The sequence below is a fragment of the Oreochromis aureus genome, linkage group 7 (genome assembly GCF_013358895.1).
Source record: "Oreochromis aureus strain Israel breed Guangdong linkage group 7, ZZ_aureus, whole genome shotgun sequence".
In the NCBI taxonomy this organism is placed as follows: domain Eukaryota; kingdom Metazoa; phylum Chordata; class Actinopteri; order Cichliformes; family Cichlidae; genus Oreochromis; species Oreochromis aureus.
Genome location: NC_052948.1, coordinates 20,421,784 through 20,448,316, shown reverse-complemented (window position 1 = coordinate 20,448,316; position 26,533 = coordinate 20,421,784). Strand labels below are relative to the sequence as shown.

At 38.5% G+C, this 26,533-nt stretch overlaps 2 protein-coding genes and 1 long non-coding RNA gene across 3 annotated transcripts; all 3 read left to right on the top strand.

Moving 5' to 3' along the window:
• The first annotated feature begins 1,541 nt into the window (after positions 1–1,541).
• On the top strand, positions 1,542–3,497 carry LOC116315873. Its single transcript, XR_004199127.2, has 3 exons — positions 1,542–1,695; positions 1,982–2,137; positions 3,299–3,497. It is a non-coding gene; the product is annotated as an uncharacterized LOC116315873 (long non-coding RNA).
• A 10,790-nt stretch (positions 3,498–14,287) lies between these two features.
• Positions 14,288–18,084, top strand: LOC120441006 (dispanin subfamily A member 2b-like). Its single transcript, XM_039614594.1, has 3 exons — positions 14,288–14,483; positions 15,324–15,553; positions 16,071–18,084. The coding sequence occupies exons 1-3, from the start codon at positions 14,402–14,404 to the stop codon at positions 16,239–16,241; spliced, it is 483 nt and encodes a 160-aa protein (XP_039470528.1). The 5' UTR covers positions 14,288–14,401; the 3' UTR covers positions 16,242–18,084.
• Positions 18,085–20,840: 2,756 nt separating this feature from the next.
• Positions 20,841–23,050, top strand: LOC120441007 (dispanin subfamily A member 2b-like). Its single transcript, XM_039614595.1, has 3 exons — positions 20,841–21,014; positions 21,870–22,099; positions 22,622–23,050. The coding sequence occupies exons 1-3, from the start codon at positions 20,933–20,935 to the stop codon at positions 22,775–22,777; spliced, it is 468 nt and encodes a 155-aa protein (XP_039470529.1). The 5' UTR covers positions 20,841–20,932; the 3' UTR covers positions 22,778–23,050.
• Positions 23,051–26,533: the final 3,483 nt, after the last annotated feature.

Genomic DNA, 26,533 nt, shown 5'->3' with positions numbered 1-26,533 from the left:
TAAAACACCGAAATAAGGCAAACAATTACATTTTTAAGTTATCCGAGTGACTTATATATCATGTTTAACCTGAGTAGCGAAAGAGCGGGGGTCTGAAAATGATGACGCCGGGAGTCCGCTGCTCTCGCCGGCTCGAGCGACCATTGAATCCCCTGGTTTGCTATCGAGCGGGTGGGTAACAGACGTCTCCGAAAACGTCGGCGCACTTTTGCAAATATGCGATGTCTTGATAAACTGAGCAGATATTTGAAGTTTACACACCCACATTATTGCCTGAAAATATGTTAAAAGTTTATTTTGTGACCCAGAAAGATTAATAAGACTAATTTTAAAACTTAGTAGCGGCCGCCATTGTTGGCAGCTGAAATTTGGCTGGACCGCGCTATGAATTCTGAGATATGGTGGGCCACGAAGGACACACCCAACCCATCCTTCAAATTCGGGGAAATGAAGGACGCATTTGTCGGCTGCATTTGAAGGAGTCGTTGAATTGGGACAGCCTTCGTCGCCGGGCTGTGACGTAATCGGCCTTCAAATGCGGCCTCCGGAGGATGCAGCCGACGTTTTGGGACACAGCTTATATATGTTTGAATCCTTCCCTTATTGTTTAACTCGAAGCAAAATGACGACGGAGGCAAAAATAGCGTTACATTCTTTAGGGACTTTATTACACACTAACACACATTACATCCTCTCTTCACGGCTGCCATTTTTCTCTGTGCAACCTGCTAACACAGTCAGTGGCGTGATGACACAGCCTAAGTGCCTTCACAGCAAAACTGTGCCGCCTTGTGGTGACAACTGAAATATTGCATCTCTGTTAAACAACAGTAACCATAATGCAGTCCAACACATTTCATAACATGAGTACACATTATCAATATCTCAACAATGGTGAACACAAATAACAGGGAGGATGCTGCTTCTTGAAACTTAAATATAAACATTTCATAACTTTCAACATGTCTGTGTCTGCCAATCTGCCACCTCACTCACAAAAGCATAAATTTGTGGTTCACATCATCAGAAACAAAACAAAACAGTTGTGGACATTTGTACAGTGTTTCTGTCTTTCTTTTAAAAAGCAGTTCAATACTTAAATGGTATTTATTGTTAAGAAACAATAAATTAAAAACCCACAACAGCATTTAGCAAACACTCCCTGTTTAATTGCGTATATATGGTCAATCTAGCAAAAGTTGTACACCTTCTTCCAGGATTTTCATTGTAGTCTCACTGTTTCAGAGTTAAATATCTTTAGAGACGTTGCCATAAAATCAAACATATTCTGGAAATTCCTTTAAATGCGTTTCCAAAAAGTGATGCACATTATTTCCTAATAATCTCAATATTTGGAAAATGACACATGTGGAAAGGTGAAGTTTGCATTTGTAAAAGGAGCTTTTAACATTGGACAAGACTTCATTGAACAGCAGAAAAGCGTTTGGGCATGCTCCTCTTTTTATGCAAACTTCATACCCCTAATATAATCTGTAATGATGCCAATACCTACCTGTCTGGAACAAGCATAGTGACTGGCTTACAGGAAGGACCGCATATATCTAACCTGTTTTTTTTTTTTTTTTTTTTTTTTACGTGGGCGTTACAGGCTGCCTTAAGTGATAGCTGTTATTTTGTTAAAAACACCCACATGCATTGCCACTGCTGAGCCCCCATCGACAAGTGAAAGTAAAGGTGAGTCTGTTTTAGTAGTTTGAGGAGAAGCAGAATGAACTTCAAAGTAAGAAAACTATTTAAAATTCATGTCTTTGTGTGTGTGTGTAGTGGTGTTATCTTACTTTTTCTTAAACTGTCTTTCGTCAAACTGTTTTTACATTGTCTAGATTCTAGATTGTCTCAGGGGCGTCTTTGCACAGGCTGAGGTCTGAACTGGGGTCTTGAACGATGTGTGTGTGTGTGTATCTACATATTTATTATGTATGTATGTTGTTAAGACACTAACACAAAGATTGTGTCACAGCATACTCACCAGATAATTTGCATTGAATGCAATGCAAAACTTTGTTTCCCACCCACATTTCCGCTGCTGAGTCTCCTTTGGCTGTTAAATCCACTCGAATCCAGATCGCATATAAAGACTGAGTAGACTTGTAATGACTGACAAGTGAAAGTGAAGGTGAGTGTAAGGTTGATATTGTTGATTGTCATTTATGCTTAGAAATATTTACTCATATATGCTTAGAGTTTTATATTCGATTGCATAATAATGGAAGTTTGATCCGTAGTAGTCTGTGGAGACTCTGTGTGCCTTCCAGAGCACTCTGGCATGCACACACACCTTAAGGCCATGAAAGAAGTTATATCTTCTCTTACTGATTTATGGTAGGAGGACACCCACTCTGTATCTGGTTAAGTATAAGAGCCCTTTGTTTAGATGGAGCGCTAGACTCCCGGCACCAGCCTTGGGGAGTCTTCACAGAGTCACATCTTGACCCAACACACACACACACCTACACAACACACAGACAAGGTACTCTTTGTCCACATGTATATCTGTAAGACGTAAGACGTCATATGTTAATGAACATTGAACACCAAGCTCTGCTTGCTGTTGTAGTTGAATTGTCTCGTTCCAGCGAGGGGTTGTGCTAGACAGACCCATTAGTGAGTCTGCTTTAGTAGAAGCAGAATGAACTTCAAAGTAGGGAAACTATTTAATTTCTCTGTGTGTCTATGTGTGTGGAAGCGTTGTCTTACTTTTCCTTAAACTGTCTTTTTGTCTGTTTATGGTAATGCAGTTCCGAAATTGAAACTTGTTTAAGACTTATTTTTGTTTTCTCTGTGATATTTATTGAAGTTGTGACATTAGGATTAGCCATTTATGTGGCTCTTTGGTGCGGTGTGAATTTGAATTTTGTGGTTGTGGTGCTGTAGTGGTAAAGTTGGGGGTGGGGAGTGTGCTCAACATTACTGGCATGCCGTATACTCATCCAGCAAGTCCAAACCTGTGCAACTGCTTCCTGTAAAAAGCTGGAGAGACATATTACCAGTATGTCTAAGCAGGCTTATGAAATGAGATTCTGCGCTCACAGTCGAGTCACCGACTGTGAGCGCAGAATCTCCTCAAAGACATATTTGCATTAGTTGCCAGTGTGTGTTCTATCACAAAGCACTTTCTCATATTATATTATATTATATTATATTATATTATATTATATTATATTATATTATATTATATTATATTATATTATATTAATATCACTGTAACTCCACTGCTGTCCCAAAAAAGAAATCATCAATAACTCCTTTGAACACCTTTATTCTCTCCAAACTGCAGTTGAGGTCACAACAATGACAACAACGAATCCTCCACGTTACCTTCCATTTCAGGACAGCATGTATGATGGGAATGGGGATCAACAATCAATGGTTCAGCACACCACTGTGATCATCAGCACTGAGCCACCAAAAGACCATATTATCTGGTCCCTCCTCTGCTTTTTCTACTCAAACCCTTGTTGTCTTGGACTTGCAGCTCTTATTTATTCTATCAAGGTAAGATTAAATAAATCGTTTTTTTCATGAACTAAGCATCTGTTATACTTCTGTGTGTGTGTGTGTGTGTGTGTGTGTGTGTGTGTGTGCATGAAAAAATACATTAATTTTTACCTGTCTACTTACTATGACCTACATTATATTGATTTTACCACATAGATCAAGTTACATGTCCATGAACTCCAACTACACTTTTACAATCTATATGTTTCTGTCCTTTTAGGCCAGAGACCGGAAGGTGGCTGGAGATTTGGAGGGTGCCCGGCATTATGGGGCCACTGCTCGCCAGCTTAACATCACCTCCACAGTCCTGGTTGCCCTTGGACTCCTGATATTCATTATTACGATCGCAGTTGTTTTTGCACGGATATCTCGTTAAGCCCTCAAAGTAACAAACCCTGACAAAACGCTTCCTTTTAACAGACTGCAGTGCATTGCTTGCTGCTGTGACTTATTAAAGAATTTAGATGAGAAATATTAACATGAGTTTTATTATCAGTCTTAATTACGTCTTTTGTTAGACAAAGACACAATTTCATATATATAAAATACATATATATATATATATAAATATATTTTCATATTTCAGTATAGGTAAATGTATATAAAGATGATTTTTAGCCAATTAAATTAATGTTTGTTCCTATCTATCCACACCCAGGTGAAAAATAAGCACACTGCATTTGGCATCTGCTAAATTACATACAGAACAATGAATGACAGTGTATTCTTTTTTCTGTATTCGGAATTCTTCTTTGTTCACAAAAACCTTTTTTCTGTAGCTGTGGATCATGCTGCATATTCACTGAAAGGGATCTCAGCTCATTTAAGGCAGGAAAATATGTTTATTGAGATGTTTCATTTTCAGCTCACTAATATTCCACAGAAACAGTGTGGACATTTCATCCCCTTAGAATTTGTTTGATTTAGAGAATTAAGAGTTGATTTGTATGCTATGTTGTAATAAATATTATCTTTGAGATTTAAATGGTTTTGGACTGTAACTCATTAAAAAAATATTACTAGGGTTTTATTTTTTATTTTTTTTAGATTCCATCGATTTCTGGGAGCTCTGTAGCCTCAGTAGCAATTCTTTCTTCCTTTTTTGAAATGTATGATGTAGTATAATGGAAATAGTCTACTTCTGAGGAATCGTTGTTTTCAGGTTTATTTCCAGTAGAGTAGGTGTCGACTGATTGTTGTTGTTACACTAAACTGTCCATCTTAACTCAATAATTGTCTCACTTTAGGAGTTGCAACAGCAGATCATCTTTCTCCAGCTCACCCCATCCCTTGCATCCTCCTCTGTTACACCAACCCTCCTTCACTATACCCTTGAATCTTTTCCGTGGTCTTCCTATTTTCCTATGAAGCCATACTTCTACTCACTGATGGTCACCTCTCTCTCCCTAAACTATCTTCACCAACTCTTTCCCACAGCTTCATTATATGGCACACAAACTTTATTCTTGTGTAGTTACTACAGTTCTGCACATCTCCCTTGTTCTCACAAACCAGAACCAGTACACTTCTTCTCCATTCCTCAGGCATCCTCTCACTCTTTAAGATTGCGTTAAACAGCGTGGTCTAATGGTTAGTGGTGTGCGGATCGATACTGAAATATCGATTTCTTCCGATACCAGTAATTTATGTTCTAGAATCGATTCTCATACAAAAATATCGATATTTAAGTACTTTGGGGTAAATTTGTAGTTTATCATTAACAGGAACACAGCTAAGAAAGAAACTATATCACTCAGATCTTCTAAATTTGAAGGAACTACTTCCTCTTACGCCTTTCATAGACATATGCGAAATACAGCTGTATAAATGTGTCGCAGCCCCTGGCGTGCGCACTCACAACAGTGGCTGAGCGTAAACGGAGTCACGTGTGGACGTATTTTACCTCCACAAACAGCCAAGATGCGGTTTGCGATACATGTGGCAAGACAGTGAGGTGTTGTGGCAACACCACTAACCTCGTCAAACACCTCAGAGTAAATCATATCACAGAATATGAGGAGCATATGTTGAGGCAAAGTGAAGAGGAGGAGAGGGCCAGGTGCTGCTAGGGCGAGACAGATGTCTCTCGCAGAGTCCTTTAGTGCTGCAGGCAGCCAACGTGTTCAAACAGTCCACAACTTCAAGTTTTTTTATTTCTATATGATAATTCTGCAATATTAAGCAATATGAACAAGTAGTCTGATGTCCTTTAATCATTATTAAGCTATATCTTTATATTATTACTACAATTACATAATACAATATATAATTGCATTATGAAATACAATGAAACAGTAAGTTTTTACAGAGTATTGGTATCGGATCAGTATCGTCGATACCACCCTGAATTTTACTTGGTATCGGATCGGAAAGGAAATCAGTGGTATCGCACATCACCACTAATGGTCCACTGCTAAAATGTCCATTTGATATTATCACATTAATTATAAACTCACGACGTTACAAACTACAAAATTAGTTAGAAGATGGAAAGATAAAGAAAAATGGTGTTTGGTGATATTTGGTTACTGTGCAATTCAGTTCAACAGCTCAAAAATATCACCAAACGAACCTTTTCAGTGTTTTAAATGAAAATGTATAGTTACTGTGTTTACCAAGGAAAAATCACAATGTCTGACACTTTCAGTGCAAAAGGATACAAGAAAGCCAGGACAGAAGAAGAAGACGATTGATTCCTTTCAAAGAGAACGAGAGTTTTGCAAATTATATTTGTAAAACAGAAAATTTAAATCTTATTTATAAACTTTTAATACAATGAATTCAGGTCTTTTAATCAGATATTGATAAGGATGTTGTTGATATATACATATATATATATGCATATATGCATATATACATATATATATATTTATATGTATATACATATATGTAGGGTAGCACGGTGGCACGGTGGTTAGCACTGTTGCCGCACAGCAAGAAGGTTCTGAGTTCAATTCCACCATCAGGCCGGGCTCTTTCTGTGTGGAGTTTGCATGTTCTCCCCGTGTTTGCGTGGGTTCCCTCCGGGTACTCCGGCTTCCTCCCACCGTCCAAAGACATGCAATTTGTGGGGATAGGTTAATTGGATAATCCAAATTGCCACTAGGTGTGAATGTGAGTTGGCCCTGCGACAGACTGGCGACCTGTCCAGGGTGTACCCCGCCTCTCGCAGTTTTACAAGAGCAGAGCAGGTTAATTTAGCCATATTAGCTCATATAACATTTGGCTATCCACCCATCCATTTTTCTTCTACTCACACATGTTAGGGTTTCAGTTGTGCTTGAAGCCATCTGACCTTGTACAGGGCAAAAGGCCTGGTACATCCTGGAAAGTAAATAAATCACAGGGCTAACACTAAGTTAGATTTTGTAGAGTTGAGTTTGCTAAGTTCACAAAGAACAGAGAAACACAGAGCAGCAACAGCACAGTTTAGCTAATCACAGCCTGTACACCAAGTTAAATCTGCTGGAGCTGACAGTACAAATTCTTATGTGACTCAGGAAGTACAGACCGGACTTCAACCTGCTGCTGAACTTCTACCGCTCGTCCATTGAGGGCTGCCAACATACTGCATCACAGTATGGTATGGGAGTATGGCAGCTGCACTGAGCCTACGTCTACACTAATCCGGATACATTTGAAAACTGTGTATTCATCTAAAAATGCTCCGCGTTTCCAAACAGTTGTTCATCCACACTGAAAACGCTTACGTTCCTGTGCTGTGCATTCGAGAAACGTAAGATGATTCAACCTGCTAGTGATGGGTCGGTCCGAACAAAATGGCTCTTAGAGCTGGATCTTCGAAGTGAACGACGGGAGTCGTGGGGTTTGTTTTCTTTCTCTTGCCCTCTCTTTTTTTCGCTTCATGCCACACGTGAGCCTTGCGTTTGTGCTGAGCAGAGGGGGGAGGGGCGGTAGTTACACTCGCAGCAGCAGTAGCACACGAACAGAGCAGGAGGGAGAGAGAGAAAGAGAGCAACAACAAGAGACAACGTTGTCAATTTAGAAAGGTACAGTAAAGAAAATGAGTGAAGCAACCAAGAAAACAAGAAAAATCTGGAACCATTTCAGTGTTATTGACAGAGTGTAGAGTCTGCAAGAAAAGAATTTCATATAGAGCCAGCTCCACAAACAACATGCATAGGCACCTGAGAACTGTCCACCCATCAGTGCAATGGGAAGATAAAACACAGTCAGTTGAGGGTGATATAAATGAAGGTGCCAGTGTGTCTACTACAACTGTTGCTGCTTCTTCTTCTGCTGCAGTATCTGAAGCGTCATGCAGTATACCACCTAAACCAACCCAGAGCTCTATGAGACAGTTTTTGCAGAATTCTGTGACCCCAGCAAGACAGAACACAATTGATGAAGAACTGGCAAAAATGATAGTACTTGATTTCCAACCATTTTCTGTTGTGGATGATAAAGGATTCAGGACTTTTATACATGCACTGAATCCCATTTATGTAATTCCAAGCAGGAAGGCTCTCTCCCAAAAAATCATCCCAGGCATATATGAAAGAGAACGTGCATCACTGCAAGAGAGGGTTAAAAAAGCCACAAGCAGTCTGTCTAACAACTGACAGCTGAACATCCCAAACCACCACATCCTTCTTGTCAGTTACGTGTCACTTTATTGAAAATTATAAAATGGCATCCTGTGTTCTGGATTGTTTTGAGTTCAGCAACAGACACACTTCTGAGAACTTGGCAGAAGAGCTGCTCAAAGTGGCAAAAGAGTGGGATGTGGTTTGCTGACAATGCCGCTAACATAACAAAAGCAATTAAAATCCTGAAATGGACTCACCACCCATGTCTTGCACACACAATTAACCTGGTTGTAAGAGGTGCTTTGAAGGTGATGAAGCCAGCTGTGGAAAAAGTGAAGGCGATAGTGGAATTTTTCCACAGGAGCACAACAGCCACACACAAGCTCAAATCTACCCAACAACACATAGGCATGCCTGAGCTAAAGCTCAAACAAGAATGTATCACAAGATCAACCTTTCATATGCTAAAACGGATTCGGAGTCCAAGGATGCAGTCATCTCTGGTGTCTGGAGCCATTTGAGCAGGTCACCGTGGAGATCAGTGCAGACAGGTGAGTGTGCAAATGTTATTGCGTTATTATTATTATTATTAGTAGCAGTAGTTAGTTGCATTGCTGGTTGCATTGCTGGTATGAAAAGCAGATTAGACATGATAATATACAATAATATACTGCTGAATTTGAAAAAAGCATAATTTTGAAACTTGTTATTTACGCTTTTTCGGCCATGTCACAGTCTCCAAAATGTTAATCCTGTGCAAGGGTCTGCAGAGAGTGACAGCTGAGCACCAAACCAGAGTAACTACAGGAAAAATGAAAGAGTTGGTGGATGCTCTCTGTGCATCCATGGACAGAAAATTCCACAGAATGGAATATAACGCTGTTCTCTCTGAAACCACCATTTTTGATCTAAGATTCAAGAAGCTGGTCTTTAATGACAACAGAGCGGTGGATGAAGCTCTTCAGAGAATAACTGCAGCAGCAAGATCCAGCCAACCAACTACACTGCCAGGGGACCAAGAGGGAGAAGGGGCAGAAGAGGATGAACAAAAGGAGCAACACGCATCGGTAAGACTTTACAATAAGTGCACACTATTAAGCATTAGTTAATCAGCAAAAGGGCTCATCAATGTAGGATCTTACTTCCAGTATTGCATCTGCTGAGGGATTCCTTCTGGTAGTGTGTCTAGTTGCTTGTTCTTCAAAGAACACTATTAAGCATTAGTTAATCATCTGTTAAGCATTAGTTAATGGTTACTTAATTATCTCTACAGCATCTACAAAGTATTTCTCATAATCAGTTAATAGTTTACAAGCACTGCTTTAAACACTTTATTCATGATGAATAAGCTAATGTATAACACTTCTTATTAATTATGTTTTCATGTTCTAAAACTCATTGATTAATCATTTATAAACACTACTCTGCATCAGTTACAAACCAGTCATTTCAGGATGGTCAATGGTATACAAAATTATTGGTAAAAGGTAAGTAGCCCAAAAATCAATAGCCTATTTCAAGTATATTAAAGTCAATTAACATAACATGTAATTGTCTGGCAAATTAAAGCAAGTGAAGTCAGTTAGATTATCACCTTAAAGACTTGTCATTAACATTACAACTACACAGTCCCTTTTATCACATTTTTCTTATTTGATAAAAAGACACAATGGTAAATTGAAGGATAAAGTTATAACAAAACAAGGAATGACAAAATTTGTCCGCAAGTGCACATTAAGTTTAGTTTAAAAAAAAATACTTATTGTATGTATAAATTGGATCTGTCGTGGAGCAGCACATGGCGGACACGTCAAACAAACCTCCGTCGGACACAAGTCACTTTTCAGCCGTTCTAAAGTCTCACTTCAACGCTGGATGCAATTTATCTACAGGTGAGCATAAAGACTACAGAAAAAAAATAACGAAATAGATTTAAATTACTCTTTGTAAAGATGTTTTTTTATTCTCTGAAGATTTTCTCAGGGTCTGCGATTACGTCAAATTGACATGATAGATGACACCATTGCAGGCAGTACAACAACAGTTAGTAAAATGTCCAGAAAAATAAGGAGGGTATGTATGGCTGCATATTTATCAACCTTTCATAGTATCTTTTAGTCATTTTTGTTCATTTTTTTTGTTTCTGCATCAGTATGGGAGAGGAAGAATGGCTGGGGGATGGAAAAGAAGAAAGTGGGTCTTTGGAATGCTGGGCATAAAACATCGAGGGAAAACAAGACCTATGTTGCAACTTGTGGAGAAAAGATCTCGAAGAGATCTTGTTCCTGTGATTACCCTTCATGTCCGGATTGGTTCCTCAGTGATAAGTGATAAATGGCGAGCCTATCGTGTACTCCCAAATTTAGGGTATGAACACCATACTGTTAACAACAGCAGGTGGTATGTTGACCCTCGTACAGGTGCCCATACCCAACATCTGGAGAGAGCCTGGAGGTCTTACAAGGAGCAAATCTAGAGACTCAGGGGTAACAAAAATGATAGACTACTGTCAGAACACCTTACAGTTACTGAGTGGAACGAGTGGCTCGCCAAAAAGCAAAAAAATGGTACATTGGGGAGACTGATATATGACATTTCCAAAAAATTGAGATAATTATAAAAGTTAATGTTGCTAGTGCTATTTTTTTCCACCTTTTTGAAAATGTTACTTGAACACTTTATGTAAACAGCTACAGTTCATATAGTTTCTGTATTACTTCAAATATTGGCTGATTGTTTATGACTGTCACGGTTTGCGGGTGCAAGCCGTGTGGAAGTTAATTAGGACCGGGCAGCTCAAGTGCAGGTAAGAATTTATTAACAGTAAGGCAAATAAACAGAAATGGCGAGTGACACTAACAGGTAACCTAAACTGGGAAAACTAACAAAGCAAACCAGAAACGAAGATGCAGGGAGGTCCGAGGAAACACACATGGAGAGACGCAGGGACATCGAGGGGAAACAACACAGACGAACCAGCAATCACTGAGACAAAAGACACGACTGAAATACAATCAGAGAACACAGGGAGATTACACACAGGTGGGGGACACAGCTGGGAGAGATTAACCTGACGAGACAAGGGAGGCAAACTGAAAACACTCACATCAGACGCAGACCTTCAAAGTAAAACAGGAAACACATACACGTAATGACACAGACTAAACACAGGGATACACGGGTAGAAAAGAATGAACACTAACCGAGGAAGAACAGAACCAAAATTACAATAATAGAAAACACAAAACGCTGGGTCAAAAGGACCCAGGATCATGACAATGACACTGTTTTTATTTTTGTATCAACATTTGTGTGTCAAATCTGTAAGCATTGTTCTGATGTTTTTGTGATTATCATCTTAAAAGTGCAGTGCGTTCTGGATCTACCCTGTGTGTTGTCATTTATTTTTTGTTACAATGTATTTTAGAAACCTTCACATCTATAAATAGGTTGTAAGGTATATATGGTCCCCACTTTAGATGAGCTCACTCAAAATACTTTACTAACAAGTAGCAAATGGGTTGTAACTTCCTAAATAAGTTTATTAAGGTATTTATGAGTATTTATAGATAATCTATTGAAAAAGAAGTTGGTCCATAGTGATTTACAGCTTTGGCAGCCTTTAAGTGACAGTTATAAATGTATCCGGTCTTTAAGTCTGACGTCACTAGCCGTGTCTGGGCTCAAACTCCGCTGCAGGTCCATAAATCAAACGATCACTGTGGCATCACTGAGAGTTGAAAAACTGTCTAAAGTCTTTCATCTGTAATAAAATGATCAGCGTTCTGCTCTACCAGGTGTAACAATTGAGTTTAACATCCAGGCATCCATGAAAACGGAATTTATGACATTTAACGGAGTTAGAAATTAGCAACAAGTTAGCTCGCTAGCTTCCATCTAAATACAATATAGCATGTCCTGACTGCGGGATTTTGGAAACAAATTCAAACATACAGCTCTGCTATAACTTCCAACATAAATGAAGACAGAAAACTAAACAGCAGTGACGTTTGCAGGGTTACTGAAGTTTGGCTAGCTGGTATATAATGATGTGCTACGTGACTGCTAGCGACACAGCTATGTGAGCATAATATAAACACGCTAACTTTTTTCCACTCGATAAAAGTTAACGTGAGGATTCTCGGTGGTCAGGAACAAATGTAATCGCATGGTAGGATGCTGTAAACGGACCAAACTTCAGCCAGGAGAACAAGTGAGATAATTCATCCACAATACGAGGTTAGTCATTCATATACTGCTGCATGGGCTGTGCTGTAGTTACATCGTAAGGTTTTAAAAACGGAGCTTTAAAATGATTAGCGGTAATAAAAGTCGAGGGAGGCCTGTCTGTTTTTAGGAGCTTTTTGAGATTAAATAGAAGAAAACACAAAGCATTAAACACATTAACAACACAAAAGTCATACTAAACGCAGACTACTTTAGGCCCGGAAGCAGGATTCATCACGTCATCACTTAAAGACCGGATTGTAAGACATCTTTATTCAACTTTTGAACAGTGGTACTCAGTCAGTACATATTCAGTAAATGCAAATTATTTACATGGCAGCGCGCTTCAGGCATAAATCTAGACCCCTAGATAAAACATTATGGGTCATTCCCACGACCCACAGCTTTACTGTGTTCCAGCAAAGTATCCAATAACAGTGACAACTCCTCCACAGTAGCAGGTGGGATTTTTCGTTTTTGAGGACGACTCCTTTTACCTTTCAATACGGATGGTCTGTTTATGTTTTGATCAAGAGCCTTTTTTTGGGCAGCTGAAGAAGAGAAGTCTATCTTATGGCCAACCTCTGGCTGTTTCTTGGTCATATTACCAGGCAAAACCCAGTATGCAGGTTCATCTGTAACAGTCCTTGTGCCACGGATCTGCACTATTGCTTCTACTTTAAACAGAAGAGCATTGACATGGGTGCAGGTCTCCACAACTCCGGCCATACAGGTGCAGTGGGCGGCTTCAACCTTCCCTGTGATGCTCACAATGACCCATGGCTGCAATGCTGGTTCATTCAGTCTTTGAGAGTGCAGTACCTGAAACATACAAAGACAAATTTAATTTAAAGACAAGGACTTTAATGAGCCAAGGCCGACAAAATCTCAATATTTTGAAGATTAGTACAAAGGAAAAGTATAATACAATTAATGATATTAAAAATGAAGGTATAACTCAATATAGACATGCAGAAATGGGAGAAAATTTATTGATAGTTAAAAATATTCAAGATCATTGCTGAGGGATGTGGTGTGGCTCATCTCCCTCGGGCGTCTCCTGGTAAATTGTGATGAAGATGAGACCCTTGAGCATCTCTTGTGGGACTGCTATAGGACTATCGAGATAAGAAGGAGAATGAGGGAAACTGGTTACGAGGTCTTTTGTCTCTTTCTCCACTGTAAGAGGTAGCAAGGGAGTGTAAAACTTTCTTTGGGGGGGGGGGAAATCAAAGGTGTGAAACATTTGTGTATTGCTTTTTGTTCCTGTAAGTGGTATTTAACTGAGAGCCATGCTAGGCTCAGGGAGGGACTCTGCTGATCGTCTGCCCCGCGATGATGCATTCCCTCACCAAGCTCGGTTTCTGTTCTTGTTTTGATTAAAGAATGTTAGCTGCCGCTCACCGCTTGTCTGCAGGCTTTATTAAATGGAAAACTTCCACAACACATCTCATCTGGTCTCATCTGACCAGATTATATTCTCAGAGTATTTCACAGATTTGTCTAAATGTTTTTCAGCAAAGCTTAAAAGTTCTTAAACTCTTCTGATATTTCTTTTCACTCCTCTGTGTCCTGACCTCCAGTGTCTTGACTTTGCTTGCCTTTTTTGCATATCCATTTTGTCATGGGCTCAAATTCTTTTCCCTATACTGTTTTTCATATAACATATAACTTATGGACATCTACTGGCTGGATTGTTGCCTACATCTGGTGAGAATTTCATGTCAATACCACCTTTCAAAATATATTTACTTAGAAAATTGGTGAAAAAGTGTTCAATATGTAAATATGTAAGAAAAATTGTGTATGTTTCTGTTCTGTGTCCTGTGTACTGTTTGTTTGTATATGTGTCTTTTTGGCTGCTGTTACAACCAAATTTCCCCTTGTGGGACAATTAAAGGATTATTCTATTCTATTCTAATATTTACTTTTATTAAACTTCCTTGTTTTGATCATGTGAATGACGCAAATACTTGAACCCAGCACAGCACTGCACAAATGTGAAACTAACCACCAACGTCTGCTTTCAACTCCTGTATACTGGGAACTTGGCTGTTAATGGAATTTGAGTACGGACCTCACATAATCACAGACGACTGAGTCCAATGACCGACATGTTTCGTGATACTGGAACTGAAGATAGGGTTGTTTTTGTAGAGTCTGAGGAGAGGGACGATGAACTTCAAAGTAGGAAAACTTTTTAATTTCCATTTCGTTTTGTGTCTGTGTAACTGTGTGTGTGTGTGTGTGTGTGTGTGTGTGTGTGTGTGTGTGTGTGTGTGTGTGTGTGTGTGTGTGTGTGACAATGCTGTCTGTTTTATGAGGCTGTTGCATAATGGGGAATCTTTTCTTGAAGTTTCTCTGCCATATATTGATGTTGTGACATAAGAATCTTTATGTTTCTCTTTGGTTGTAATTGGTGTAATTGGTTGTGCAGTATTGGTAAGGTTAGTACAGTTTTCAGAAGAAGACATCTGCATTTGTTCTGTGCTCACTTACAGAAAAGCAATCAAGATAGTAAATGTAGGCTTCAGAATTGGGGGAGGGGTGGTAGGTGATGTTTATGTGCTCAAGCCCACTGACACTCAGCATATTCATCCAGCATGTCAGACCTGTTAAAAATGGCTTCATGTAAAAAGCAGAAGAGAGATTTTATCACTGTGCTTAAACAAATGTTTGATGTCACTGCATACTAACTTAGTTTGTGTCACCAACTGTGAGTACAAAATCCTCAGAAAATCGTGAGTTCTGTCCCAAAACATGTTTCATATTCATATCATTTACATTATTTATTTATATTTATTCATTTATTCATTCAGTGAATTCATAATTCAAATATTTAAAAAAAAATCAGTTGCGAGGACACAGCAACCTTTTGGAAATACCTGGGCCCCAAAGACAGAGCTGTAACTGTTCAGTTTCTAGTAGAGCCAACTGCTTTAACTCTCTCACTGTCTAAAGACTTCAAAAATGAAATCATCAGTGTCAGTAACTCTTTTCAACATCTTTCCTCTCTCCAAACTGCAGCTGAGCTCAGACCAGTGACAGCAATGAAACCTCCAGCTTACGTTCCAATGCAGGTGAGGACCTATGATGGGCCCTCTGGACAGCCTGGAGGATCTGTATTGGTTCAGCACACCACTGTGAACGTCATCACTGAGCCTCCAAAGGACCATTTTATCTGGTCCCTCCTCTGCTTTCTCTACTCACACCCTTGGTGTTGTCTTGGACTTGCAGCTCTCATTTATTCTATCAAGGTGTGTTTGTGTGTGAATATATACCTGCCTGCCTACCATATCTTAATATACATTGATTTACCATATAAATCAAGCTACATGATCATGGCATCAAAAACAACAAACACCAAAATTGAAGTGCAAAAGTGTGTTCTAACACTTTCCAAGGAAAACTCAGTCCTAACTAAGACCACTGCAAGAGTCATAAGGACAGTTTGGGCTGAAGCACAACAATGTACATGGCACAGTAAAGATAAAAATAGAGATAAAATGATTTAATGAAAGAAATATCTTAAATATGTTATACAATTTACATTATTTCCTACACCGATAGTAACAAGGAAACTATATGGGCACAAAAAAAAACAAAAAAAAGGCAACTGGGATTATTATTATAATTGTTTGCGCTTACTAAAAACAGGAAGCTTAAGTTTTCCAGAAAATGAAACTTAGGCTATGCTTAACATTTTCAGTTTCAGTTTACATTGGGATAAAGATGATTACACTATTTACAATCTATATGTTTCTGTCCTTCTAGGCCAGAGACCGGAAGGTGGCCGGAGATCTGGAGGGTGCACGACGTCATGGGCTCACTGCCCGTGGGCTTAACATTGCCGCCACATTCCTGTTTGCCATTGGATTTGTGATTGTAATTATTCTGCAAATCTATCCGCTTATGCTCACAAAGAACCGTTTACACCGGGATTAAGTTAGTTGCTTCTTTGACTTGTTATTAAGCCTCATATTCTGTACAAGGAAAACACAGCTTCAGACCCACTGTTTAATTTCAGAAATAGGGGTGTGTTCTAATAGTTCGTTTTGCTTAGTCTCTCAGTTAGGAACTGTGGCGGTCATAATAAAAGCTGCTCCAATTATCCAAATACTAAGGAAAGGTGCTTCAGTGCTTCTTTTATTGCTTCCTTTAGCATAGGGTACACTGGAGCATCCTTTATAAAAAGGGAGGAGAAAAAGTGTCCCATAATTCATTGCAACAGACCATTTGGCTGTTCATGAAACAATGCATATAATAAACAAAGTTGCGCAGATCATGTAAATGTGGTCGGCCACCAGTGGTTCTCCAAATGATCCTGTCTCCAAATCTTAGAGAAAATTGTTTATTGCCAATTGATGGATTTTTTAAAACGACAATGGTATCTTAGAGGTGTCCCAATCAGGTTTTAAAAACCTCTATAGCACTGAGTCAGCACTCTTATAGGTTTTTAATGATATCTTTCTTACCTGTAATTCTGGTAATCATGTTGTCCTCGTCCTCCTTGACCTAACAGCTGCTTTTGACACTGTAGACCACAACATTTTACTGTCTCGCTTACACCATCTTGCAAGGCATTCATGGTACTGCTTTGAATTGGTTTAGGTCTTATCTTTCTGACAGAACTTTTAGTGTTAACTTTTTAGGATTTGAGTCCTTTTCTGCCGCTTTTCAGTTAGGGGTCCTGCAGGGCTCAATTTTAGGGTCTTTGCTTTTTTCATTATATTTACAACTCTTGGGAACCATCCTCAGAAGGCATGGAATATCCTTCCACTGTTACGCCGGTGACTGCCAGATTTATCTCCCTCTGAAGCAGAAAGATGCGTTCTCTATTAAACCGCTTCTAGCATGTCTAGAAGATATTAAATCTTGGATGTCCCTAAACTTTTTAAGATGTAATTCAAGCAAAACTGAGGTGACTGTGTTTGGTCCTATCGGACCACTATTGATTTGGGACCCCTGGCAGAGTATTTTAAACCTGTTGTTACTAACCTGGGTTTTAAGATGGACAGTAATTTTAAATTGAACACTCAAATTAGGGCTACTGTCAAGTACAGTTTTTATCATTTAAGGCGCTTGGCAAAGGTAAGACCTATTTTATCCAGGCCGCATTTTGAAACAGTAATCCATGCTTTTATTTCATCTCCTTTAGATTACTCTAATGCACTGTATTTTGGAGTTAGTCAGTTTCTTCTCTCTCATCTGCAGGTGGTTCAAAAGGCTGTTGCACTACTTTTAACAGAACTCTCAAAAGAGAGCACATAACTCCCATCTTCACTTCACTCCATTGGCTGCCTGTATATCTTAGAGTTCATTGTAAAATTTGAATATTTGTTTTTAAATGTTTAAACAGTCTTGCCCCACCTTACCTCTCTGAGCTTCTTCGTCCTTAATCACCCCTTGGGTTTCCTAATCTCTGGAACAATCTGCCCCAGCACATTAGAGAGGCCCCTTCATTGTCCACTTTTAAAACATGTCTTAAAACCAATATTTACTCGTTGGCATATGACACAGTATGACCCTGATTTTGTTGTTTTAGTGTAATCTAATGTGCTGATTTTATTGTCTTTAATCCAGTTCTAATTATCATTTTATACTATTTTATTTTTGCTATTTGTGCTAATTTTATTATTTTAAAATTAATTCTAATCATCATTTTACATGTGACTTCTTGCTTATCTTTATTCATTGTATCATTTTTGGCATGTCAAATGTACATCACTTTGTTTTCAGCTGGGAGCTGTTCCGAAAGTGATATATTAATAAATTTCTTGCTTGCTTACGTTCTTCCCTCCACTTAAATTTAATAGTAACTGATGGCCAGGGGATGTCAGCATTTGGGTTGTATAAATATTATGACACAATTTTTCCTTTGGGAAGGTACCATCTGTGCAGTCTGCAATTCTGTTGAAAGATGTTGAATCTATTTAAATATTGTAGAAAAATAATTGATTTCTGTGCATTTCTTTTTTACAGGTACATTAAATTAAAGTTGATTACGTCATCACGAGGCGGAGGGTGGGGGTGGTTCCTATTTTTTTTTTTGCAGGTTGGCAACCCTATTAGTTAGGTTGTTTAATATTTCTGCTAAGTACTCTTTCAAATACCAGAATAGGGAGGATGGAGTAGGTTTAAGTTTATTAGACTGATCAGTATTGCTGAACTATGAAATATTTTGGGTGCAGTGTATTTTTTGCATACAGGTATAACAGAATAGCTTCAGTGTTTTGTTTTTAAAACTTGAGTATGAACTTATACAAAATGCAGCAAGATATTAAAAACAGTTTTATTGATTAAAAATACACTATATCGGTTCATATCGGTATCGGCAGATATCCAAATTTATGATATCGGTATCGGACATAAAAAAGCGGTATCGTACCATCTCTACCTTAAACCACAGTATTTAGAATAGAATAGAATAGAATAGAATAGCTTTTTATTGTCACTGTTACAAGAACAGTGAAAGGCAGTTTGGCATTTCTCCATGTGTGTGAAGTACACAATAGCGTAAGTATTTACACAATAACAGACAAATTTACATTTACACAAGAAAGATATGTACAAGTTATACATACACCTGCAAACATACACGCACATACATACATATATGTATATATACATATTTGCATCCGTACATGCATACACACACATATTTCCACATACACGCTTACATCTATATACATACACATACATGCCATCTAACTAGCAGGTGCATTGAGAGGTCCAGTGTGATCAGTGATATTGCACATTGAGTGTGTGGGGGATGATATTGCACATTGAGTGGGGTGGGGGTGGGGGTGCTGTTGGAACTATACTAAATAATGTTATAATAAATACAGTTTAAAGTGGTAAAGGTGTTGGTTGCATTGAAGTATAAACAGAAATACGATTTATAAATAAGGTGTAATGTCCATGAGTGTTGGCAGTGCAGTTATCCTCCAATCAGGGTGGAGGCAGGGCATGTTTGACAGCCTGTGGGTAAAAACTTCTGTTGAGTCTGTTTGTCTTTGACCTGATGGACCTGTAGCATTTACCAGAGGGAAGGGGTGAAAAAAGTGAGTGTCCAGGGTGTGAGGGGTCTTTGATGATGATGCTGGCTTTCTGCTGAAGTCTGCCAGTATAGATGTCTGTGAGGGGGGTTAGTGAAGTGCCGATTGCCCGCTCTGCTGCCTTCACCACCCGCTGCAGTTTCCTCTTGTCCTCCGCGGTGCCGCAGTTGAACCAGAGTGTGCAGCAGTAAAGGTGCAGGTCTCCATGACTCCGGCCATACAGGTGCAGTGGGCGGCTTCAACCTTCCCTGTGATGCTCACAATGACCCATGGCTGCAATGCTGGTTCATTCAGTCTTTGAGAGTGCAGTACCTGAAACAAAGAAAGACAAATTTAATTTAAAGACAAGGACTTTAATGAGCCAAGGCTGACAAAATCTCAATATTTTGAAGATTAGTACAAAGGAAAAGTATAATACAATTAATGATATTAAAAATGAAGGTATAACTCAATATAGACATGCAGAAATGGGAGAAAATTTATTGATAGTTAAAAATATTCAAGATCATTGCTGAGGGATGTGGTGTGGCTCATCTCCCTCGGGCGTCTCCTGGTAAATTGTGATGAAGATGAGACCCTTGAGCATCTCTTGTGGGACTGCTATAGGACTATCGAGATAAGAAGGAGAATGAGGGAAACTGGTTACGAGGTCTTTTGTCTCTTTCTCCACTGTAAGAGGTAGCAAGGGAGTGTAAAACTTTCTTTGGGTGGGGAAAATCAAAGGTGTGAAACCTTTGTGTACTGCTTTTTGTTCCTGTAAGTGGTATTTAACTGACAGCCATGCTAGGCTCAGGGAGGGACTCTGCTGATCGTCTGCCCCGCGATGATGCATTCCCTCACCAAGCTCGGTTTCTGTTCTTGTTTTGATTAAAGAATGTTAGCTGCCGCTCACCGCTTGTCTGCAGACTTTATTAAATGGAAAACTTCCACAACACATCTCATCTGGTCTCATCTGACCAGATTATATTCTCAGAGTATTTCACAGATTTGTCTAAATGTTTTTCAGCAAAGCTTAAAAGTTCTTAAACTCTTCTGATATTTCTTTTCACTCCTCTGTGTCCTGACCTCCAGTGTCTTGACTTTGCTTGCCTTTTTTGCATATCCATTTTGTCATGGGCTCAAATTCTTTTCCCTATACTGTTTTTCATATAACATCTACTGGCTGGATTTTTGCCTACATCTGGTGAGAATTTCATGTCAATACCACCTTTCAAAATATATTTACTTAGAAAATTGGTGAAAAAGTGTTCAATATGTAAATATGTAAGAAAAATTATGTATATTTCTGTTCTGTGTCCTGTGTACTGTTTGTTTGTATATGTGTCTTTTTGGCTGCTGTTACAACCAAATTTCCCCTTGTGGGACAATTAAAGGATTATTCTATTCTATTCTAATATTTACTTTTATTAAACTTCCTTGTTTTGATCATGTGAATGACGCAAATACTTGAACCCAGCACAGCACTGCACAAATGTGAAACTAACCACCAACGTCTGCTTTCAACTCCTGTATACTGGGAACTTGGCTGTTAATGGAATTTGAGTACGGACCTCACATAATCACAGACGACTGAGTCCAATGACTGACATGTTTCGTGATACTGGAACTGAAGATAGGGTTGTTTTTGTAGAGTCTGAGGAGAGGGACGATGAACTTCAAAGTAGGAAAACTTTTTAATTTCCATTTCGTTTTGGGTCTGTGTAACGGTGTGTGTGTGTGTGTGTGTGTGTGTGTGTGTGTGTGTGTGTGTGTGTGTGTGTGTGTGTGTGTGTGTGTGTGTGTGTGTGAGACAATGCTGTCTATTTTTATGAGGCTGTTGCATAATGGGGGAATCTTTTTCTTGAAGTTTCTCTGCCATATATTGATGTTGTGACATAAGAATCTTTATGTTTCTCTTTGGTTGTAATTGGTGTAATTGGTTGTGCAGTATTGGTAAGGTTAGTACAGTTTTCAGAAGAAGACATCTGCATTTGTTCTGTGCTCACTTACAGAAAAGCAATCAAGATAGTAAATGTAGGCTTCAGAATTGGGGAGGGTGGTAGGTGATGTTTATGTGCTCAAGCCCACTGACACTCAGCATATTCATCCAGCATGTCAGACCTGTTAAAAATGGCTTCATGTAAAAAGCAGAGAGAGATTTTATCATTGTGCTTAAACAAATGTTTGATGTCACTGCATGCTAACTTAGTTTGTGTCACCAACTGTGAGTACAAAATCCTCAGAAAATCATGTGTTCTGTCCCAAAACATGTTTCATATTCATATCATTTACATTATTTATTTATATTTATTCATTTATTCATTCAGTGAATTCATAATTCAAATATTTTTAAAAAAAATCAGGTGAGAGGACACAGCAACCTTTTGGAAATACCTGGATCCCAAAGACAGAGCTGTAACTGTTCAGTTTCTAGTAGAGCCAACTGCTTTAACTCTCTCACTGTCTAAAGACTTCAAAAATGAAATCATCAGTGTCAGTAACTCTTTTCAACATCTTTCCTCTCTCCAAACTGCAGCTGAGCTCAGACCAGTGACAGCAATGAAACCTCCAGCTTACGTTCCAATGCAGGTGAGGGCCTATGATGGGCCCTCTGGACAGCCTGGAGGATCTGTATTGGTTCAGCACACCACTGTGAACGTCATCACTGAGCCTCCAAAGGACCATTTTATCTGGTCCCTCCTCTGCTTTCTCTACTCATACCCTTGGTGTTGTCTTGGACTTGCAGCTCTCATTTATTCTATCAAGGTGTGTTTGTGTGTGAATATATACCTGCCTGCCTACCATATCTTAATATACATTGATTTACCATATAAATCAAGCTACATGATCATGGCATCAAAAACAACAAACACCAAAATTGAAGTGCAAAAGTGTGTTCTAACACTTTCCAAGGAAAACTCAGTCCTAACTAAGACCACTGCAAGAGTCATAAGGACAGTTAGGCCTGAAGCACAACAATGTACACGGCACAGTAAAGATAAAAATAGAGATAAAATGATTTAATGAAAGAAATATCTTAAATATGTTATACAATTTACATTATTTTCTACACCGATAGTAACAAGGAAACTATATGGGCACAAAAAAACCAAAAAAAAAAAAAAGGCAACTGGGATTATTATTATAATTGTTTGCACTTACTAAAAACAGGAAGCTTAAGTTTTCCAGAAAATGAAACTTAGGCTATGCTTAACATTTTCAGTTTCAGTTTACATTGGGATAAAGATGATTACACTATTTACAATCTATATGTTTCTGTCCTTCTAGGCCAGAGACCGGAAGGTGGCCGGAGATCTGGAGGGTGCACGACGTCATGGGCTCACTGCCCGTGGGCTTAACATTGCCGCCACATTCGTGTTTGCCATTGGATTTGTGATTGTAATTATTACAATCAGTTCTGTGACTGCAAATCTATCTGCTTAGGCTCACAGAGAACCGTTTACACCGGGATTAAGTTAGTTGCTTCTTTGACTTGTTATTAAGCCTCATATTCTGTACAAGGAAAACACAGCTTCAGACCCACTGTTTAATTTCAGAAATAGGGGTGTGTTCTAATAGTTCATTTTGCTTAGTCTCTCAGTTAGGAACTGTGGCGGTCATAATTAAAGCTGTTCCAATTATCCAAATACTAAGGAAAGGTGCTTGATTGCTTCTTTTATTGCTTCCTTTAGCATAGGGTACACTGGAGCATCCTTTATAAAAGGGAGGAGAAAAGTGTCCCATAATTCATTGCAACAGACCATTTGGCTGTTCATGAAACAATGCATATAATGAACAAAGTTGCGCAGATCATGTAAATGTGGTCAGCCACCAGTGGTTCTCCAAATGATCCTGTCTCCAAATCTTAGAGAAAATTGTTTATTGCCAATTGATGGATTTTTTAAAACGAGAACGGTATCTTAGAGGTGTCCCAATCAGGTTTTAAAAACCTCCATAGCACTGAGTCAGCACTCTTATAGGTTTTTAATGATATCTTTCTTACCTGTAATTCTGGTAATCATGTTGTCCTTGTCCTCCTTGACCTAACAGCTGCTTTTGACACTGTAGACCAGCGGTCCCCAACCTTTTTTGCGCCACGGACCGGTTTATGGCCGACAATATTTTCGCGGACCGGCCTTTAAGGTGTCGCGGATAAATACAACAAAATAAAACTAGTACCGGTACCGACAAAAAGAAGATTTATTCATAACACACGTGAAAAGACCCAGGAAAACCGAGTTAACGATAAAAACGATAATAAAATAACGCTGAAAACCGATAAAAACCCTGAAAACCATACATTTCACACCTGAGCCTCAACTCTCGCGGCCCGGTACCAAACGGCTCACGGACCGGTACCGGTCCGAGGCCCGGGGGTTGGGGACCGCTGCTGTAGACCACAACATTTTACTGACTCGCTTACACCATCTTGCAAGGCATTCATGGTACTGCTTTGAATTGGTTTAGGTCTTATCTTTCTGACAGAACTTTTAGTGTTAACTTTTTAGGATTTGAGTCCTTTTCTGCCGCTTTTCAGTTAGGGGTCCTGCAGGGCTCAATTTTAGGGTCTTTGCTTTTTTCATTATATTTACAACTCTTGGGAACCATCCTCAGAAGGCATGGAATATCCTTCCACTGTTACGCCGGTGACTGCCAGATTTATCTCCCTCTGAAGCAGAAAGATGCGTTCTCTATTAAACCGCTTCTAGCATGTCTAGAAGATATTAAATCTTGGATGTCCCTAAACTTTTTAAGATGTAATTCAAGCAAAACTGAGGTGACTGTTTGGTCCTATCGGACCACTATTGATTTGGGGCACTGGCAGAGTATTTTAAACCTGTTGTTACTAACCTGGGTTTTAAGATGGACAGTAATTTTAAATTGAACACTCAAATTAGGGCTACTGTCAAGTACAGTTTTTATCATTTAAGGCGCTTGGCAAAGGTAAGACCTATTTTATCCAGGCCGCATTTTGAAACAGTAATCCATGCTTTTATTTCATCTCGTTTAGATCACTCTAATGCACTGTATTTTGGAGTTAGTTTCTTCTCTCTCGTCTGCAGGTGGTTCAAAAGGCTGTTGCACTACTTTTAACAGAACTCTCAAAAGAGAGCACATAACTCCCATCTTCGCTTCACTCCATTGGCTGCCTGTATATCTTAGAGTTCATTGTAAAATTTGAATATTTGTTTTAAATGTTTAAACAGTCTTGCCCCACCTTACCTCTCTGAGCTTCTTTGTCCTTAATCACCCCTTGGGTTTCCTAATCTCTGGAACAATTTGCCCCAGCACATTAGAGAGGCCCCTTCATTGTCCACTTTTAAAACATGTCTTAAAACCAATATTTACTCGTTGGCATATGACACAGTATGACCCTGATTTTGTTGTTTTAGTGTAATCTAATGTGCTGATTTTATTGTCTTTAATCCAGTTCTAATTATCATTTTATACTATTTTATTTTTGCTATTTGTGCTAATTTTATTATTTTAAAATTAATTCTAATCATCATTTTACATGTGACTTCTTGCTTATCTTTATTCATTGTATCATTTTTGGCATGTCAAATATACATCACTTTGTTTTCAGCTGGGAGCTGTTCCGAAAGTGATATATTAATAAATTTCTTCCTTGCTTACGTTCTTCCTTCCACTTAAATTTAATAGTAACTGATGGCCAGGGGATGTCAGCATTTGGGTTGTATAAATATTATGACACAATTTTTCCTTTGGGAAGGTACCATCTGTGCAGTCTGCAATTCTGTTGAAGAAAGATGTTGAATCTATTTAAATATTGTAGAAAAATAATTGATTTCTGTGCATTTCTTTTTTACAGGTACATTAAATTAAAGTTGATTACGTCATCACGAGGCGGAGGGTGGGGGGTGGTTCCCTATTTTTTTTGCAGGGAGTTGGCAACCCTATTAGTTAGGTTGTTTAATATTTCTGCTAAGTACTCTTTCAAATACCAGAATAGGGAGGATGGAGTAGGTTTAAGTTTATTAGATTGATCAGTATTGCTGAACTATGAAATATTTTGGGTGCAGTGTATTTTTTGCATACAGGTATAACAGAATAGCTTCAGTGTTTTGTTTTTTAAAACTTGAGTATGAACTTATACAAAATGCAGCAAGACATTAAAAACAGTTTTATTGATTAAAAATACACTATATCGGATTCATATCGGTATCGGCAGATATCCAAATTTATGATATCGGTATCGGACATAAAAAAGTGGTATCGTACCATCTCTACCTTAAACCACAGTATTTAGAATAGAATAGAATAGCTTTTTATTGTCACTGTTACAAGAACAGTGAAAGGTAGTTTGGCATCTCTCCATGTGTGTGAAGTACACAATAGCGTAAGTATTTACACAATAACAGACAAATTTACATTTACACAAGAAAGATATGTATGTAACGCAAAGTTATTTAAGGGCTAGTGTTATTACAATGGACGAGTTTATTGACTGACGCGCAGAAGAAATGGTTCTTTATGGAGCCTAGATGGTGTGAATGATGAAACCAAAGACTGTAGTATCTTGTACCAAAAATATATTGAATAAATGGGGAAAGGGAAATGGACCAAAATAATCAATACAACACACAACATAAATAAATGCCCACAATCAAATAATTGTGTAATAAATAATAAATCAATTGCTGTGATTTCCTGTGCAACAGTCCTTTTGTTAAGAGTCCTTTTCTTTTTAAAGTTCACTTTTTAAGGTATTCCTCCTTAGGGTCCAGTTTCATACAATGGGGAAAAAAAATATGTCCGTAATCCATAGACGGCAAAGCGGGGGAAAAAAAACAAAAAACAAAGAATGGTCCTACCGGCTCGCCACGTCAATATGAAGAAGATCAATTTAAAGGGAAAAAAACCTGACCTGTAGGCCAGAAAAATATCCATTAGTAAATCAAAATCAATTCAGTTTACCGGTAAACAAATACATTTTTCTGCAAGTCTATATAACAATGCAAATTATCATCATCATCAATCACAAATGTACAACAGTTAAATTAGTAATCATCTTGGCTACGTAGCTTAATCTATATATTCCAGTAGCGTTAAGCTACAAACAAATACAAAAATAACAATAAAGAAAAACAACTGTCTAACAGACAGCATAGCCGAATTCAAGGCAACACATAACAATAATCATTTAATTGCACTTTGTTTCAAAGTAAGCCCATTAAA

Bases quoted from the DNA above. Each gene is read 5' to 3' on its own strand.
- LOC120441006 (XM_039614594.1), top strand. From the start codon at position 14,402: ATGACCGACATGTTTCGTGATACTGGAACTGAAGATAGGGTTGTTTTT. The intron at 14,484-15,323 runs GTAGGAAAACTT...TCCAAACTGCAG, and splicing joins GAGGGACGATGAACTTCAAA to CTGAGCTCAGACCAGTGACA. The intron at 15,554-16,070 runs GTGTGTTTGTGT...CTGTCCTTCTAG, and splicing joins CTCTCATTTATTCTATCAAG to GCCAGAGACCGGAAGGTGGC.
- LOC120441007 (XM_039614595.1), top strand. From the start codon at position 20,933: ATGACTGACATGTTTCGTGATACTGGAACTGAAGATAGGGTTGTTTTT. The intron at 21,015-21,869 runs GTAGGAAAACTT...TCCAAACTGCAG, and splicing joins GAGGGACGATGAACTTCAAA to CTGAGCTCAGACCAGTGACA. The intron at 22,100-22,621 runs GTGTGTTTGTGT...CTGTCCTTCTAG, and splicing joins CTCTCATTTATTCTATCAAG to GCCAGAGACCGGAAGGTGGC.